Source organism: Phalacrocorax carbo, chromosome 20, assembly GCF_963921805.1.
Source record: "Phalacrocorax carbo chromosome 20, bPhaCar2.1, whole genome shotgun sequence".
In the NCBI taxonomy this organism is placed as follows: domain Eukaryota; kingdom Metazoa; phylum Chordata; class Aves; order Suliformes; family Phalacrocoracidae; genus Phalacrocorax; species Phalacrocorax carbo.
Genome location: NC_087532.1, coordinates 5,546,179 through 5,564,777, shown reverse-complemented (window position 1 = coordinate 5,564,777; position 18,599 = coordinate 5,546,179). Strand labels below are relative to the sequence as shown.

Genomic DNA, 18,599 nt, shown 5'->3' with positions numbered 1-18,599 from the left:
TGGTAAAAAAAAAATGCACTTTTATTAGTAATGAAGACAAGTTTTGAAGCTCAGAAGAAAAATGATCCTATTCATTGAATATAGGGAAAGATAAAACTTTCAAGTGACAGCGTAAAAGTCTGACTTTTTGTCCTCCAACTGTATTCATCACTTTTATGCAATATGACACACCTTCAAAGTATCTCAAGATTTTTTTCCCCATCTACAAAGTAGGCAAAAAATATAGCTAAAAATAAGTATTTACCACAAGGGGGTGCCAGGAACTCAAATATACTGCAACTCATGTGCTTCTAGACATAAGCCTCATCACCAGGGCCCAGCCAGATCTCACAGCTAGGCAGTGATCTCTAGAGAGGCCCTTAGGCTCTTCACGTGCAGTCATCACCATTTTTGTTATTCCACTATATATCTGCAAAAATTTCAATCACTAAGAATTCACTTGACATAACCACCACCAATATCCACTTCAACACCATACTTGGAAGTCACTCTGCCCCGTCTGTCTGCAGTGGAGGCAATTCTATGTAATACCAAGTAAAAAGCACCTCTCTCTACTTTGTCACTGGCTTCCTGTTTTTATATGCATTGTTATACATTATCTGGTGTCAAATTTTCTATAGCTGAATGAAAGAAAAATAATGAACAGTCTCAAGATCCATCCATTCCTCCAAAAATAAGAAAAATGTAAGAGAATCAACACAAGAATATGGCTTGCACGATTTATTAATAAGTTAACTGAACCTGTTTAGGTTGTGGATAAACTTATTTGGTGCATATGCTCTATTTCATTTCTTCAGTCAAACGCCAGGACTAACCCAGGTATCTTACTAAGGCTAATACTCTAAAATATTGGGGCCTGGTTCATAACACACTGAAGTCAAAGACAAGATACCCATTAAATTCAGCTAGTACAGGGTCAGAACTGCTTAGAAGAGCAGCACAGATAAAATTCCTGTTGAATACTTCAAAAAAGTACCTATAGCTGTTCACTACCATTTCCATGGAATTGTTCCATCAAGCCACTTGCATGAAGTGCTGAGTTTTCTAAGAATATATGCATTTTGTTCTTCTGTAGCATGTGCCAAGGAAAATTCAAAGCATTTTAACCACTTAAGCTGACTTTGCAAAGAGAAAAACTACAGATGTGCAGTACAAACAGTAAAGTCACAAAGGCACAAAGAAAGAAAGAAATCACCACAGACTTCATATCCTCAGAAAATTCCCAGATCTTGTACATCCTGCCCTAAGGAGCTGCACTAGCATTTAAGGGCTCTCACTCCACACAAAATTTGGCCAACCTGGGAAACTGCCCAAAGAAGGATTTGAAGTGAAGCCTAGGTTACTATCAGAAAATTTAAATCGACAGGTAAGAATCTTGATCCTGAAGACAAACACTCAAAAGATCTGACACGTGCTTGTACATAACCTGATGACATATGTATGATTAGTATGGTACTTTGCCTGCATTGTCCAAAGATACCAATGTTTTAAATGAGATCTGCATCTTTTTTCCTGCAAGATTTCCAAGTAACAGCAAAGGAACTAGTCTTATAAGGTAGGGGACAGTAACCATCCAGAACATCGTAGCTCTAAGACAAGTCAGCAAAGAGTCCCTCCTTTCCATGCGATGGCTGTTCAACAGCCTGTACTTAATGAAAACAATGGACATCATGGTCTAGAGACCACTTATCTTTACCATAAACCACCTTTAAAGGCAGAGAATCCAGATGCTTAAAAGTCAAGAGCTACAGGCAAGTGGGGAGGAAAATTTACCTATGTATAAATTAACAATACAACTAGGGAATTAAGTCTAACAAATCCAGCATCTTTCAACATCTTTACACTCCTTTTTCTCAGCCTCTTTCATTAAATTTATAGGTACTCTCTTTTCACCATAGTAAGCCTTCCCGTGTTTTAGACAGACAGAAGAATCCCGCATACAGAATCCACTCTGCCTATCCTACCTCAGTGGCTGCGCTGCCATTTTGGTATCAAGTCAAATTCAGGCACTGACATGAGCAGTTTCAAGCCTTTCATTACGCACAGACCAGCTACGTACTGACTTCCAGGCTACAGGATTCTCAGCTCCTGCACATAATTGTACAGATAACTGGGTATCATTTTGTGCCCCAAACTAAGCAGCTGGGAAAAAAATTGGAAATATACATATAAACCAACAACACTACTGCCAATTAATATTGAAGAATTTCAATTTCTCTCATGCTACTGGGATTTACAGTTAAACGGAATACCAGAGGACTAGGCTGCCGGCTGGCTGAGCAAGAAGACTCACCAAGTATGTTGCCAAAATACTCAGCATCAACGAAATACTGATAGCCAAGAAAAACCAGAAATCAGTTATTCTTTTCACAGGCTATACCATCATCTTGCTCTTCCCCTTCTTTTACTGTAAGGAATAGTAACGGAGAGACAGGATCTTTTCTGCTGTTTATTTTTTAGTAAAGACATTGCTAAAGGCCCAAGGGACATGACTTCTAAACAAAACCAAGTATTTTAAAATCTCTGGTTGAAATGTTTATTGCCTTTAGAATATAATTCCATCTATGTAAATGATTTCATTTGAGCTGCACACTCCCCCCTCCCCACAATGCTTGAGGCAATATATTAAATCATGAGAAGGAGAAAATTAAACTAAGAAAAACAGATAATAAGCCAAAAGATATCTGACACTCCCTTTTCAGCATCTAAACTAACTAGATTTACAATAGAAAACACGATAGGACCCAAACATAAACGTGTTAAGCAAGGCAGCACTACTACTCATAGCCTTATGTTGAATGCTTGTCAATAAATAAACATCATCAGTGGTAGAAAGCAAATATTTTTAAAATTCTCTAAACATTTAGTGTGCAATGGGGACAACATTTTCCACAGGTTGATAACAGCATCAAAACTGCAATGGTTGCATAAGAGGAGTGGCATTTACATTCTGGCAGGCTAATAAAGATATTTTCATTGTTTTGTTTTATTCCAAAATTGCCTCCTTAAGAATTCATCTACTGTGCTACATATTCTTCAGTTACACCCCCTTTTTCCGGCCAAAGCTGCAAGATCCTCTCAAATCCTTCCCAAGCCAACAGAATTTCGGAGCACTGAACACTGCTCAGCTAGAGTTCTGGATGGGGAATGTGCAGTGTAAGACACATACTAGATGGTGAAGATGGGGATATCTGTCATCAGCAGGCACCAATAGCCCTGGACAGACAAAACAACCCTTCTGTCTGCACACAAGAACACAAATGTGGGGACGGAGGAAAGCTAATATATACAAGCAGGGCTGCTCCTGGTGTGTGCGTGGAGAGGGTACATCTTTGCGTGGCCACCCTTCAGCTGACCTTGAGTACTACCTCACATACCTGAAGCAAGGCAGACCACCAGAGCTGCCCTTTGAACAAACTCTGCAACTAATGAAGTCATGGCAGGCCAGGAGCCAAAAGGGGGGCAACTAATTTGCTGCTGCTGCCTGAGAATCCAGCATTTTTGCGTAGTGTGACAGAATCCACCAGACAAGCAGTAATTGACCGTTTTCACCCACAGTGGCTTCAGACCATCACCCTCCTTCAGAGGAGCCGACAGAAAATGTCTCTCTGCGGTGAAAAGTTAACTTTGCAGCCTGGGTATTCTGCCTTATCTCAAATTATTCCTGAATGCACAGGCATTAACTCCACTATGCTCTTCACAGACAATGACTGAAAAACTCCCCACATTACACATAAGGTAAGAGTCACCATTCCCGTTCTTCACTATGGAGACAATAACAGAGTGACTTTCTTTATGTCCTTAATTTTAAAGCCCAGCAGGTGCTCTGGCTACATTTATCAGGCCCATTAAAAAGCAAGACTTATCCACTTCCAAACATCAAGCCTTCTTTTGAGGTAAAGCAACACTAAATAAATGTTAAAAAAAAAAAAAGGTGCAATGGGAGGATACTATAACCAAACTCAAGAGAACTTGAATGCTCCTCAGGCAACCACATTTACCAACTAACCAGATTTCTTTCTCAGAAACCTAGAGTCAACTGCCTTGCAGACTGCCCAAGTGGCTCATTGATCAGTCGCAGATGGTTTCAGGTTCCTCATTCTGAAAGCAATGGACTGTAATTCTGCACCTCAAACCATTACTGTTGAAAGCACATGGCTGATACAAAGCTGCCCAGAAGCCTACTGTGAGTTTGGTAACTTGGCCTTTCACAACCTAGGAGGAGATTTGTGCTGGTTACTCAGACTGCAAATTTTATTTCTATTTCAGCCTAGTTCAACAATGTTCCCTACAAACTCAGCCTCCTCAGTCCAAAATAAAAGGAACGATGGAGAGGTTCACAGAGATTTAGTCAAATCCAGACAGATTTGAAATATTGCACATAAAAGCGTGTTGGCGGCAGACTTTGCTCTGTTTTCTTCCCTGTTGCTGAAACAGCCAGACCTGTCATCTCCTGCCAGCTGCAGGAGGGCTCTCTGCGGCCACCTAAAGGATTTTACAAAACTGCATTGGTATCACATACGCAGCAGTCTGTCCGAGATACTGGTGAGGTGAGAGAGCTGCCACGAGGTCACTATTTGAGGTAAGTGGAGTTTGCAATGAAATACAAGTTACTCTGGATCACCAGCAAGCCAGTGCAAGTGACCAGAAACCTACGCTATGCACAACTACACCATACTTCCCTTTTTTCCCCTCCGGCTCCACCATTCATTCCAGGCCCCAGTTTAAAAATATCTTAAGCTTTTAGTATATTTCTTGAGCGTGCACTCAAGCGAGTGAGCCTGTGTATCTCTTTCACCCTCCCCATTCAGTTTTTGACAATGCTCGTACAACGTCTCTCATGGCTTTGCCCTTTCATGCTATCCTATCGGTCAAGGATCTTTCTCCCTCGCACTTGTGGGGCAGAAACATTCTGTCTAACCGGTACTCCACCTTATTTCAAAACCCAGCTGACACACAGATTGCCTTCTTTCTCTCTGGCTGTGCTTTTTCGGGGGGGGTTGTTTAGTTTTCTTCTCCCTATTCAAGTGCTTTACTGAGTTTCACACACAGACTCCGAAAGGAAAACACGCCTGCTGCCTGGGGGCCTGGCCTGAGCCGCTCTTCCAGCCGGAGCCGCGTTTGGCCGCTTGCTGAGGCGCGCCCGGTGCCGGCTCCTGCTGCCGCCCAGGGCGGGACGCCATCCCGCAAAACCAACTCCCCCGCGATGCCCAGCTCCGCCGGTGCCACACGGGGCGACAGCAAACGCCGAGAGGCGCTCAGCCGCCGCGGCAGGCGTCCGGGCCCTCCCCCGGGGGTGACGAAGCACCCCGGTCTTACAAGCAGGGCAGCCGCCCCCCCGCCGCTCCTCCCGCCGCGGGCCGGCCAACGGCAGGGAGGCAGCGGCGGGGGAGCGCAGGGCGCACCTCAGGGAGCCGCTGTCACCGCCCCGCGTCCCGCCGGTGCCGCCGCCCCGCCGCGCCCTCACGCGGCCCCTCACGACCGGCCGTTACCACAGCGCCGGGGGCGGCGCGCGGGCGGCGGTTAGCGCCGAAGCCGCGCGCGCCCCCCTCTGCCGGCCGCGGCGGAGGGGCGAGCGGGGGGGGGGGGGACACGGACGGGGACACACACGGGACCGAGGCACGGCGCCCTCCCCTCGCCATCTCCTCCACGGAGGAGGAGGAGGAGGAGGAGGCGGCGGCGGCGGCGGGCCCGGCTCGCCCCACCCCGCCCCGCCCGTCCCGTCCCCCGCCGCCCCCTGCCCGAGCCGGGCGGGCAGCGCGCCGGCCCCGCGTACCTGGCTGGGCTGCTCCGCTTGCTCCGAGGAGGCCATCTTCCCAGGCCCGGCTAATCCATCCCCGCCCAACCGATGGAACGCCCCCGTCGCCGTTCAACCCCTCGCCCGCGCTAGGCCCCCACCGGCTCGCGCTGCAGGCAGAACGAGTCGAACGCCGGGCCACCGATGCCCCCGGCGGGGAACCACTCCTGAGATGAGTTTCCGGCCTCTGCGGTCTCCCCCGGCAGGACGGGAGCCAGCGGCTGGGCCGGCTCGGGGACACAGACCGGGAGACTGCGTGGGCCGCAGCGTACGTTGCCTGGAAAAGCCAGCGTACTTTTGAGGGCCAGCTGGGCCCTCAACAAAACCCGCGTTGGGCTGGGCGGTGCAGCGGGGCCGCGTCGCTGCCAGCAGGTGTAACGGTGGCTGTCGGTCATGGCTGTGTTACGGCTCCCGGCCGCCTGCTCAGAGGCAGAAATAACAGGCCCGGGTGGGTCCGGCCAGCTGGGGTTCCCGTGGGGCCGCCCTTGGCTTTGGCAGCCCCGAAGCTGCCTGGGGAGCCGCTCCGGTACGCGCCAGGGCGGTGTATTGCACGCTTAGGTTTTTTTTTTTTCTGTTTGTAATTTCACAACCAGCACACTTATCTGCAAGGGAGTGTGTTATGTGAATGCACGCTCATGCTGTTTATTTTAGAAGTAATTTCGTCGCCGCCAAGGCCAAAAGAGCTTTTCGCAGGCTTACTGCATGGCGTCTTCCCTGACCACCACAGCCCTGCCGCTCGGGTAAGCTCTGAGGAAAAGCATCACCAGTCAGGGAGCTAAACCGGGGCTGGGCACGCCAGCGCCGGGAGCCCAGCAGCCTCGGCGGCTCTTACTTTCATTCTCAAGCCACCGGAGCTGGTTTCACTGCCGCCAGCCACGGGGTGGGACCGGGACCCGGACCCGCCCGCCGGGAACAAGCGGCTGCTCCGAGCCCCGCGGCCCGGCCGAACGAGCACCCCGGCCCGGCCTAGCGGGTCCCGCGGCCCGGCCTGGCCCTGGGAGCCCCGCGGCCCCGGGGCGCGATGGCGGCGCCGCCGAAGCCCTGCCTGCTGCTGCGCTGCGGGGACGCGCGGGAGCAGCACGGCGTGGCCGCCTCCTGCCTGAGGGAGCTGCGCCATAAGGGTGAGGGAAGGGGCCGCTCCGCACCCCCTGCGTCCCCCTGCCCCGATCCGTGGCACCGAGGGAGGGCGGGCAGGGCTCCGGGTGGCCCTTCCGAACGGGGCGGGGGGTGAAAGGAGGCGGGAGCGGGCGGCTGGACGTCGTTTCACCGCAACGCGCCTTCTGCTATGCCTTTGTCACGGTTTGCATCAAGAATGTTGATTTCTGGAGGGGAAACTCGTAGGTATGTGCTAAAAAAGGAGCTGATGCGCAGAGCTGCGTGCGGATGGGTCCTGGTCTCTAGCCTAAATTAGTAATTTAGAATTGCCTGCACAAGACACCGCAACAGTAAGAGTCGCTTGTCTCTTGTGACAGCTGTAATAAAAGGGCAGTGCAAATGCCACTTTCATTATTTCATTAAGTCTTTTTCCTGTCCACAGCTAGCGGCATTCTGGCTATCGACAAGGCCCGGGAGCCCATCACCTTAGTACTGGCAGAAGATGGCACCATTGTGGACGATGAAGATTACTTTCTGTGTCTGCCACCTAACACCAAGTTTGTGGCACTGGCCAAGAATGAGAAATGGTGCAGCAAAAGCTTAGGTACTCTGGGGGTGGGGGAGCACGGAAGGGAGGGGTGCCTGGAATACACCTAGTGAAGTTAGGCTGTCTCAGGTGGGTCAGGAATAACCCATGAAACTGGTGACTCTCGTGTCAGGCAGTGGAACGGCCCAGCTCTCGGAGTCTGTGGATGAAGTAGACAGTGCTGCAGAAAAGTGGAAGCAGCTGTCCAGGCAACTGAAGAATGACCTGTCCAACATCATCTTGATGTCTGAAGAAGACCTCCAGGTACAGTGCAGAAACCTCTAATTGCTGTCCTTGGCTCTGCCCATCATCCATTTATCTCAGTAGATGGCAGAGAAGAGAATAAGCAAACAAGATCTCAGGCTTAATCCAGCTGCTGCTGTTTGGCTGTGGTGCTAGAGTCAGATTTCTCCTTGAGGGGAAACATTCCTGTTTGAGGAGGATGCTCTTAATCACCGATGGTCCCTCACAGGATGCCTTCCCAGTTGTGGCAGAGGGAGGGCCAAAAGTCAAGATTTGGCCAAATAGCAACCGAGGTGGGCTCCTTCCTTACCACCAGACACCGGTGTAATGCGCCAAACGGGAGCAGCATGGTAAATCTCTGCTCCATGGGTTTGAAGAACTGCTGTCAGTTTGCGGAGCTGATTGATTCGAGTGTCTGACTGCTTAACACCTTGTATGTGGTGAGGCATGGTGATAACCGCCTCTCCTTGTCCTCCTGCAATGTGCAGCTTCCCAAGTGCCAGGCTATTGGCTTTCCTTTGTGTACTCCCATGCGCTCTTAAGTGGTACTGCGATTGCCAGAAGTTGTCAGGATTTTGGTTAAAAATGCCCATGATTCCATGCCTTCCTGGATACCTTTTGGCTTCTGGTAAAGAATGCTGGCTGGTGGAGTCCACTACAGCCTCTCACAACTAGGCTGACTTGCTATGATGAGAAACCTTGTGAAACGTGGAATTTCATGAAGGTGGAGGCTCTGTCATTCAGGAGGCTTGCTGTTTGTACTGTAACCAGTGTCACAGAATGAGTTACTCAGTCCATGTAACAGGAGCACTCTTATTGTTTTAAGGTGCTTATTGATGTACCGTGTTCAGATCTGGCAGAAGAACTTGCCCAAAGTGAAACCAAAACCCAAGTATTGCAGGACACCCTGCAGCAGGTGCTGGACAGACGAGAAGAAGAACGCCAGTCAAGACAGCTCCTGGAACTCTACCTGGAGGCCTTGAAAAAAGAAGACAGAATCTTAAGCAAAGTATCAGGTAGGGAGCCTTAGGATGCTAGAGATGGAGCTTTTCAAAGATGCCTGAAATAGTTGAGTGGAATAAATACGGCAGAATGAAGGGCTGGAGTGAGTCACTTGCTAAGCAGCTGTTAATGTGGTTGATGTAAGAGCTGGTGTAGCATAAGAATTCTCTGACTGGGTGAGACCAGGAGTCCTCTCGCTGCTGTGTCATGTTTCTCACAAGGCCGGAAAGTGGAATACTGGGGGGAAAGCTTAAATCATGTAGTCATCCTTAACGTTATGGATTTCTTAAGTTAGAGAATGCACCCAGATAGAATGCATATTTTATTAACCTCAGAACCATCAAAGCAGTCCAGGGCACTTTTCCTGCCCCATGTTTGTCACAGGCTATAATGATTCTGCTACTTTTCAGAATCTGAGACTGTACCAAGAAAGGAGATGGATGTGGTTGACGCAGGTACCAGCAGTACGGGCACTTCAGCCAAAACGGCGCTCAGTGACCAGATCCTTGCTGCTCTGAAAGAGAAACCCGCTCCGGAGCTCTGCTTGGACAGTCAGGATCTAGAGGTGGGTGAGAATGACATTACCATATTCTGGCAAATCTCTCGCTCTGGAGAGGGAGGTTATAGGGGATGCTGTCCTTGCTTCTGGAGACTCTAATGTTAATATATCTCAGTCTCAAAGCAGTGAGATTTAATCTCTTTCTCTTCCTCAGTAACACTATGCCCTGCTTGGAGCTCCTCTGTAATAGCCACCTGACACTATTCCAAGTAATCTGGTCTCTCCTCTGGAAAGCCACAAAATAATTTTAGTTTTGATCTCTGCCAAATCATAGTCAGCCAGTGCTTCAGCTATCTTACCAGCAAGGCTTTTTTTGGTATGCAATGCATCTAGCTGTATTTCTTTTATACATCCCAAATGAAAATAAAAATCTTATTTTGGAAAACAGTGTAAAAAAACCCACAGCGTGGAAAGGAAAGCCTAGGTAAACTTTAACCATTAGAAAATGTGTTCTTTCTAATGCTATGAACTTGCTCCTCTTGCTTTTTCCTGCTGTAGAAACTAAGTAACTGCTTTCTGTTCCTTTGAACACCTGAATATAGCTTCAGGCTCTACATCTTGGTAGAATATTGAAAATACACTAGCCCACAGGATAGATGATGAAAGCTGGCCATATCTTCGATACCAAGTTGCCAGTATCAAACAGGTGTCTCATTACTGCTGTTCTTAATGTGGGCAGAGGGGTTAGTGGAGGAGGAGCGTTAGTAGAAGAGACTGTTAGAAATCTGTCTTTTACAGCTGGTCTTGAAAGAAGACACACAAGCCCTGGCCTCGGCTCTGAGATGGGACAAGCAGAAGGCTGAAGCCCTGCAGCAAGCCTGTGATCAGGAGCTCTCCAAGCGTCTACAGCAAGTGCAGACTTTGCATTCCCTAAGGAGCACGTCAAAGGGCAAGAAAACGCTACCCTGGGGAGACTGGCCTAGTTCAAAACGCAAAAAATAAGTCCTACTCGCAATTTTACTTGTTTTGTTTTGGGGTGGGCTTTTGGTTGGTTGGTTTGGTTTTGGGTTGTTTTTTTTTTTTGCATTAGAATCAATACAAGCAAGATGTATCCTGGGAGCCATAGTTTGCTGGTCATACTGTGGTCTGGCTATAGACAGCTAGAATCTGGACATTGTCCTGAGGGTTAAACTCCTGTGATGATTCAAACTGTGTGTAACCAAAGGGATTTTGACTTTTTGCAGAATACTGAACAATGGAATTGCTAAACACAGCATGTAGGGGTTCAGCTTTGAATACCTGGTTGGGAGCCAGAAGCTTCTGAAGCCCCAGGCAGTTTGCTTACTTTGTCCTCCCACCATTCCCAGTGTAAAGGGTGGAAGACCTCGTGGAAGACAGTGAGGCACAGTTGATGAACAGAAAGGAGGCGCTTGGAGGGTTGCTCACTGAACACAGGGTGCTCATTCTTCAGTAGGGTTTGTTGTGATTTGGCCTAGTTAAGCTGTCATTGTGCAGTTGCTCCAGCTGCTGCCTGGCTTTAGCTCGAGCCTGGGATCTGGGATCTTGAATTCTCATGCTGATTTAATCAGTTAAATTCCAAGTCCTTTAACTTCTGTGCTTTTTCTGTAAGGAACTTCCTGGGTTCAGTTTAAGTACTAACCTGTAAAGCACAGCAAAGGTAGAAATACTTGCTTTGTAAGGCTGTGGGGCAGAAGACTTGTATTTGGCCTGTCTGTATTACTGATCTAATCATTAATATAGTATCATGATGCTTTTGTACTAACTGGCTTATTTTTGAATTTGTTAAAGCCTTTAATTATTTTTTTTTTCAATTCCCACCAGCTGCTCTGATTAAAGAATGTGCTGATAAGTACAGTATTACCTTAAGGGTAGAGGAAGAAGAAATTAAATACGTAAATGCTCCATATTTAACCTGTCTAACCATTCTACCTTAAGAATTAAGTATTTAGGTAGAATGCATGCTCATTCTGGTGACACTGCACCGGAACGCTCTCACCTGGCACAATCTGTTCTTCTCTTGTGAGGACAGAAGACATACATGAAAAAATCTGAAAAGTGAGCTGAAATTTCCGAGAAGGTTTTAGTAGGTACAAATGTTTTCTAGTATCATGCGAACCCCCCTGATTTAACATGACCTTAAATGCTGCAGGATGCCAAGTGATGAGTATTCCTGCAGCAGGCATTCAGATGAACCCGTCGTATGCAGATATTCCAGTTGAATTATGGCACACTCAAAGTTATACTGCCAGTGTAACTAATAAATATTCTAAACAGTTTAGTGGCTTTGACCAGGGAAGCAAAAATACTTGGGGTACCTTCAGGTGAGGCTACCCGTATGGGAATTGACTGGACTTAGTGGGGAAGCTTGCAGTCAGCATTTAGTCAACATTTTGGTCAGTCAGTTTTGCTAAGGGAAGTAATTGCTTCTTACAATACATACATCTGGCTTGTAACATTATAGGCCGAGGCAGGTAAAAAGGTTTCCTGCTGCTTTAAACAGCTACGAGCTTTTTATGTTCAAGTCTTTCTGAAATAGCACTAACAGAATTTTTGAAGGATGCTCTATTGCACTCCAAGCTGACTACACTGGCTACCAAGTGAAATAGCGTGCACTGAGCAGACTACCTGTCAGCAAGCTTTTTCTGTGATCTTAAGTCTCAGCTTGTCATTACCGCTCTCTCCATTACAAACCAGGTTTTCAGTCTTGCTCAAAGCTGCAATGCTTTTGCTTTTTCCAAGCTCAACTTGGCAATGGAAATTCTGCTCCTCGTGCTGTACCAGAGGAAAGAAGGGTTTTACCTGTGGCTTTTTCACATCTACTTAAAATAGCAGATAGCGTAATTACTTCAATCCTGCATGTATTGGGAATATTTAACTCACCTACTTCCAGGCCAACACTGAGATGGAGTCAGAGAGATCATGCTGATCATTCTTGTAGGAAGGCAGCGACAGTCCTTCCAGTCTAGCCTTAAGGAAAAAACAAATGGAGGGTTTTCATTGCTGCTTTTTCCTCTTTTCTGTTATCGAGGCTAGAGGCCTTTAGTTGCCTGTAAATTATTAAATGCTGCAGTTCTCATGTTGCAGAATTGAAATTATCAACTAGACCTAGCATGGTATGATTTAAACTGTTTCTTTTGTCTTAATTGTTCTGTTCTAATCCAACAATCAGATTTTCATAATCTGATGGGAGCCATGGTTATACTCTATCCTGAAGCTGAGCTGGCAGTTTAATAGTAATATTAAGTATTACTTGTAAGAAGAGCCAGTATCTAATACTTAACTCTCTTTAAAGCTCTGTTATAGTCAACATATTTCAAAAGCTTCCATGAAAAATGAGAAGCAATTAACTACTAAGAGACTTCAATGCTGCATAGCATCCTGTAATTTCTATTTTAAAATCTTTTTTTTTTTAGTGATCAAGTTTATGTATTGCTCCTTGGATCTCTTTCAGTAGTGCAATGAAACAAAGATGAAAACTGCTAAAACATCTCCGTTTAATGAGATTTTTAAACATAACAGTACAATTATCCATATATATTGATGGGGTTTTTTATTAGTACAGACTTTACAGATCTTTAGATCGTTATATTCTGCAAGTTGGTGCATAGCTAGAATTTCCTGTTGGTGATAATGCAGAGCTGCTGCCAGATCTAATATTTCTACAGAAAATAATCACAAAGCTTTTCAGGAAACAATCTTTAGCCATTGGCCAGCACTTTCTGTACACCAGTAGTGTATATGCATGTGTGTTTGGAGAGGAAGTAACAGGAGATTTTAGCTGAGGACAACAGACATCAGAACTAACAAACTTCGAGACATTCTCCCTGACATGTTGGGCTTAATGACCTCAAAAAAAAAAATCAGGTAGGCTGTGCAATAAACATCCACTAGGCCTTCCTCTTGGAAAATAGCTATGATATCAAAATGCTTAGTGTTTCTAAAGGCCTAGGAGTCCTGGGAAATAAATTTTCTCCTCAAGAAAGGAATAGGATAAACAATAGAAGCAAATCAGCTAGAACTGCACATCTTGATAACCAGACCCCTACAGAAGTCGCTCCTTTAGAGACACAGCAGTGGATAAGAGCAAAAGAGAACTTGACCATTTTTTGCTTATCTTACCCACGCAAGTCAGGAGAAACTGTCCACCTAGAACATGCTGTGTCATCTAATTTAATCTTAAATCAGATTTACATTTTGTAGACATGAAGTATGCTTGATTCACTTAAGCTTATTTAAGCTGCATGACATTTTAACTATGCAAAAATCGGCATTTCCTTGATCTTATTCCTGTAATATTTAAGAAGCTTTAATTTTTGAACACGGTGAGTGACCTGCCCATGATTCACAAGGATGGATTTTGTGTAAGTGTTCACAGAGGGAGGGATACACTACAGAAGGTCTAAACCAGCCAGAAGATGTGTAAAAACCTAGGGTGGCTGCTGTTACGCTTTTTTTTTCCAGGGTAAAAATTTTAGAATGTCGAAGCCTTGAGTTTAAGTCTTTATCATTAATACATTCCCATAGACAAACCTACCTGATAACAGATTCCACCCTGTAATGGGTTCCTTCTTCAGCAATAGATTTGCTGTGAATGAGTATCCTCAGTTAATGGTTTTCAACAGTGCATTAATGATTTCTCCCTTAAAGCACCAAGAAAAACTTTTTCCATCTCGTGTGGGATTAGGCTGATGACCAGGGTACATTAAAGTACATAAAGCCTCACGAAAGCAAGTAATATATAATGGCATTAAAAAAAAACAACCGGGCAATATGAAAACTGAGTACTGTAAGCACTGGTGTGCCAAGAGGACAGATTTCCTGTTGATTACAGAATTGCTAGTTTATTATCTCCCTAGCCTACATCAGTCAGTAGAATAATTCCTCTAAAAAGATATCTTATCCCTGAAAGTGGAGCGGTTTGGGATAGGGGAAAGGGAGGGGAAAGTGTTATTGTGTAAAATTTCCAGACATTCCTATTTTGTTCTACACTGTAGCACTTGATTTTATTTGATCAATATGGGACAGTTACAGCCTAAAAAAGGCATGTTTTTCCCCCATCTACTACTGCTTAATAGTTCAAATACAGAGCAAGAATAAAAGGGAGCACATGTAAGGAGTCCAGAGCATTACTCTTCTTCCATTGTGTCAGGTATAACCAGGTGACTCTAGTCCAGGAAGTGTGCTCTTCTTTCAAGAGAAGGGTTTCAAACAAGGAGCAAGGCTACACCTACAAGTTCTCAAGGGTGATCAAAAATATTCTGTCATGTGGTACCTTCTTCATCATGGGGTGGTATTAAGGTGTGAGTCTTACTAAAATGAGAACCTGACGATTTTAAACTTGGTTTTGGGGAATTGCTCTAAGCTGGGTCCTTCAGGAAGGAACAAGTGGCTTCCAGGAAGAGCTTGTCTCATGAATCAAGTGCTGAGCAAGAGAACCTGTGTTCAAGTCTTTCCTCTCTTGCTGCATATTTTAGACTATCCTTGGCAAGTCTATTCTTGCTTGATAAAGTTTGCCCACGCAGTAGCTTAAGCAGCCTTCTTATTTCACTTGGCTATATCTGTCTAATACCTTAGGTCTTTAAATCTGCTGCTTTTGAATCCAGGGCATTTGGTAAGTCTCTATGAGTCCAGCAGAGGGCAATGGCGGTACGTTTCTGACCACCTCTCCAGAGCTGTGCTACTACAGTACAATTTAGAAATGTAATGCAACTTACAGAAAGTTAAGTTGTACACCAGCAGCATCACAGGTGAAAAATGACACAAAACATGTTTTAATTATCAAGACAACAAGTGAGAGATATAGCTGTTAGAACAAAAACAAACTACTCAGAATACCTAAGCAAAAGTATAAAAAATGGAAGCAAGGAGGAATTAAAACAATTCCTGGAGAAATGAAGTAGCAGCATGGAGAGAGGTGCACATTCTGAGGTACTATGGTCAGTGAGAACATTCTGCTTTAAACTCTTTATTTACAATTTTAATAACAGTAAGATACCTTTTTGTGCGTAATTAAGGCATTTTGGCTGAAAGCTTTACTGAATTCTGGCAGATCTTTCATTTTTGGAACAAAAAAATCCAACTAAACATGTTCACCTAAAAAACTAAAGACTCATTACTGCTTCCTCTAGGATAATAAGAGAAAGTGGCCAGAGACATTACTTGAAAGGTAAATCATGCCACGTCGGAATCTTCACTTTCAGTCACAGCTGCTTCTTTTTCCCCAGAAGATCTCCCTCCCTTAACTGCACTGGACTTCTTTTTCTTCTTTTGCTCCATGTTACTTGCTGTGATCTCTTCACTCTTCTGGGTGATATACTTCAGCTGAGAACAATTAACTAATCAGTCACCTACTGAGGACCTTCATTTATTCATGAGAAATTAGAGAGAAATGTTAAAGAGAAATTAACAGGGCAAATTCTCACTACAAAAGATGGCAGGCACTCCAAAAAGGCTGACAAACATCAACTAGTTTTAATTCTTGCACAAAGCCCTCAGTCTAAGCTGGATATCCTCAGATAGTGAAACACCCTGGCAAGACTAGGATTTATAAACGTATATGACATCCATCTCTCGAACCAAGTCAGCAACATGAGCAGTTACTCAGAGCTGTAGTTTGCCAAGATACAATCTGAGTACAGAAACACTGCAAGATCCCTCTGCACCCACTTGCCATAAACAGCACCTGATACTTAAGAGCACGAAATTCAGGTCTAGTAACTACGCCTTCTCAGGCAAGTTCATGTTGCATATTTCAAATCACAGATGGAAGGAAAAAATCCCCTCATATAAAATTAATTTTGGAAGTACTCTTCTTCATGGAAGCATTTACAGGTATGTCTTAACACATCAGTGAATTTAACTCCACTGAAGATCACACAGATCAGCACATGAGAGAATGCAATAATGTGAACCATCCTTATATTAGTGCTAGGAGACTTAGCACCTCAAGGTGGACTCAAGCTATTCCTGACCTTAGGCTAAAACAAAGGAACACAACTTCAGGGAAAAAACAAGTGATTTACTTCCAAGACTGACAATGCTGTAATGTGTCTGTTCATTGCACTTTTATACTCGGAACCTCAGCAGCCCTGCTGCAACCAGAACATTGCTGCTTGAATTGCAATCAAATCTGTGTTCCCACAGTGATGCATACTGTCATGAAGCAAAAGATGAAAATTTAAAAAGTCACTGGATTGTGCCCATCCATCATCTACCAGCCAGTCAAATTGCTTAAGCAATAGTTGCTTCATTGTCTATAGCCTTCATTCAGGTGCTCACAGGTTTAAGAATGTTTCGAGACAGAAAATACAGTGAATCTCACCAAAGAATTGCTCCTTCTAGCCAAAAGCTTCACATCTTCTGTAGTGACTGTGCTTCGTTTTGCATGCCTGCATAAAATTAAAAAATACCCCTTAATGTGTTTGACAGCATTGGTTGTAAGAGGCCATACAGCATCTAATACAGAACACGAACTAAAAGGCCTTAACAGGGACCCTGTAAAACAATCATGCCTAGCTTTTCCAACTATATTACACAAAAACCTGTTTTACAAGTTTGTACGTGTACATGCAAATCCCCACACTTCGTGTGTAGAAACAGCAGAATTTAGCAACCAGAACTTCACCACTGTTCGTTCCCTCTTACATGCCAGCAAGTCACAGTGTTAAGTGTTTATTCCTTAAAACATTCTCTTACCTCCTTGGAGCAACCGGACAAAACACAGCCTTGCTAGGAAGCATCTGTCACTCCCACACCATCCAGTACCTCTATGTATCAACACATTTGGCAATTACATACAGTCATTAATCTAGTCAATCACTTGTGCCATGTAAATGAACTTCCAACATCAGGAAGAACCTACAGGGGGATATCTATTTTCTACCTTCACAGCTACTGTTTTATCAGCCAATAGAACCCTTTAAAACTTGAATTACAACACATTATTTTAAAAGATTATCTAGTTATTGGAGCTGAATACCAAAAAAAAAAAAAAGAAAGCCTCTGTAACAATCAAGTGTTCCAGTACCTACCTTGCAAACATTTCAAGGTCTCTTGCAAAGTTCTCTGGAGGAAACACAAAGACGCCACATATTTTAAAACGCTAACTCTGAGTAGGAAGAGATAAGTAATACAGTTCTAGCTGTTACAAAGGTGCAACTGCAAATTATCCAAGTCAGTTATGAGAAGCAACCAAGTTAGTTATGAGAAGTGGCTACTACATGCCACTCTGCCGCACAGCCAGGTGGCCACACAATATTTCCACATACATTTAAATGTTTCTTCCAGGCCTAAAAAATGGAATCACTATTTCTTACACTTTTTAAAATGTAATTCAAGAAACAATGCAGCGGGGATACCCAGTTCCGGTGCTATTTTTCCTTAAAGCATTGTTTCCCCAGCAATTGCTCTTGAACAAATAGATAGAATGCAAACTTGTGTACCACACTGCCTGAAGGTGATCTCTGAAATAGCTGCAATCGTTTGTTTGCTGAATTGGATGTCTTTGTCTTCTGCTGCATCCTGACACAGGCAGCCAACCGTGTAGTGAACCGCGGCCTTCAGCCTCTGAAAGGATCCAAGGCAGTGACCGGTCAGCTCTCTGCAGGCTGATACACCCGCTCTTAACAATCATCAAATTATGTAAAAGACCGCAACATAAGCGACCGTTCACGGACCCCAACAAACCCAACAACACCACGTTTAGCACTCGGTGCCCCAGACCTCCCCCCCCGCCCCGCCACGGCTCCATCTTGTCCCGGCCGGGCGCTCCGCCGGCGGCCAGCCGCGGCACAGCCGCGGCGGGGCCGGGGCCCGGGTGGGAGGACGGGCCGCCAGCCCCGGCCGTACCTGGGTGAGGAGGAGCCGCTCCTCGCCCTCCGCCTCCCCCATGGCGCAGCCCTCAGCCGCCCGGCCGCGTTTCCCGCCCAGCGCGGAGGGGCGGGGCCGCGGCGCCGCCATGTTGGGAGCTGCGGGAGAGGGGCCGAGCTCCCCCTGCCTGCTCCGCCGGCTTTTAGCACAATGTGATTCCAGGGAGAGTAAATGTTTTTCTCAGCACTAACATAGATCGGTGCGAGTATCCCGTTTTCCCCCCAAAACGCAACACCTACGCACGCAACGAACTCGTAAAACTGTTCCTACTGCCCCCCACGGTCATTTCTGATACAGTCCTGCGGGAGAAGCTGCACCGCAGATACTGGGGCAAACTGGCCACGGCAGTGTTCGTGGCCCTCCCGCTATCGCTATTCCCTGCACCTTGTCACTCATGTATTTTATGGAATTCCTAAACCTTATAACGTGCAGAAAGTTGGCTTTAAATTGAAAGTAATCTTTCGCTAATTATACAGATATTTAACTAA

General features: G+C 45.5%; 3 protein-coding genes across 3 annotated transcripts in view; 1 reads left to right on the top strand and 2 right to left on the bottom strand.

Moving 5' to 3' along the window:
* PEX14 (peroxisomal biogenesis factor 14) overlaps positions 1-5,903 on the bottom strand; it is a 78,287-nt gene extending 72,384 nt beyond the window's left edge. Inside the window, exon 1 of the mRNA XM_064470285.1 lies at positions 5,777-5,903. Coding sequence (XP_064326355.1) covers positions 5,777-5,812 — 36 coding nt within the window. The 5' untranslated portion in view covers positions 5,813-5,903. The remainder of the gene's footprint in view (positions 1-5,776) is intronic.
* Positions 5,904-5,923: 20 nt separating this feature from the next.
* DFFA (DNA fragmentation factor subunit alpha) lies at positions 5,924-15,602 on the top strand. The gene is made up of 7 exons (XM_064470286.1): positions 5,924-6,065; positions 6,449-6,918; positions 7,335-7,496; positions 7,612-7,742; positions 8,548-8,737; positions 9,134-9,288; positions 10,021-15,602. Exons 2-7 carry the CDS (start codon positions 6,819-6,821, stop codon positions 10,222-10,224), a joined length of 942 nt encoding a protein of 313 aa, XP_064326356.1. The 5' UTR covers positions 5,924-6,065; positions 6,449-6,818; the 3' UTR covers positions 10,225-15,602.
* On the bottom strand, positions 15,193-18,228 carry CENPS (centromere protein S). The gene is made up of 5 exons (XM_064470287.1): positions 18,091-18,228; positions 17,685-17,808; positions 17,274-17,307; positions 16,565-16,631; positions 15,193-15,564 (listed from the first exon to the last, which is right to left on the bottom strand). The coding sequence occupies exons 1-5, from the start codon at positions 18,199-18,201 to the stop codon at positions 15,415-15,417; spliced, it is 486 nt and encodes a 161-aa protein (XP_064326357.1). The 5' UTR covers positions 18,202-18,228; the 3' UTR covers positions 15,193-15,414.
* Between the last annotated feature and the right edge of the window lie 371 nt (positions 18,229-18,599).

Excerpts from the sequence above, each read along its gene's own strand:
- DFFA (XM_064470286.1), top strand. The coding sequence starts at position 6,819 with ATGGCGGCGCCGCCGAAGCCCTGCCTGCTGCTGCGCTGCGGGGACGCG. Across the intron at positions 7,743-8,547 it reads TGTCTGAAGAAGACCTCCAG|GTGCTTATTGATGTACCGTG; the intron begins GTACAGTGCAGA and ends TATTGTTTTAAG. Across the intron at positions 8,738-9,133 it reads AATCTTAAGCAAAGTATCAG|AATCTGAGACTGTACCAAGA; the intron begins GTAGGGAGCCTT and ends GCTACTTTTCAG.
- CENPS (XM_064470287.1), bottom strand. The coding sequence starts at position 18,201 with ATGGCGGCGCCGCGGCCCCGCCCCTCCGCGCTGGGCGGGAAACGCGGC. Across the intron at positions 17,308-17,684 it reads GATCACCTTCAGGCAGTGTG|AGAACTTTGCAAGAGACCTT; the intron begins GTACACAAGTTT and ends TGTTTCCTCCAG. Across the intron at positions 15,565-16,564 it reads CTAGAAGGAGCAATTCTTTG|CTGAAGTATATCACCCAGAA; the intron begins GTGAGATTCACT and ends AATTGTTCTCAG.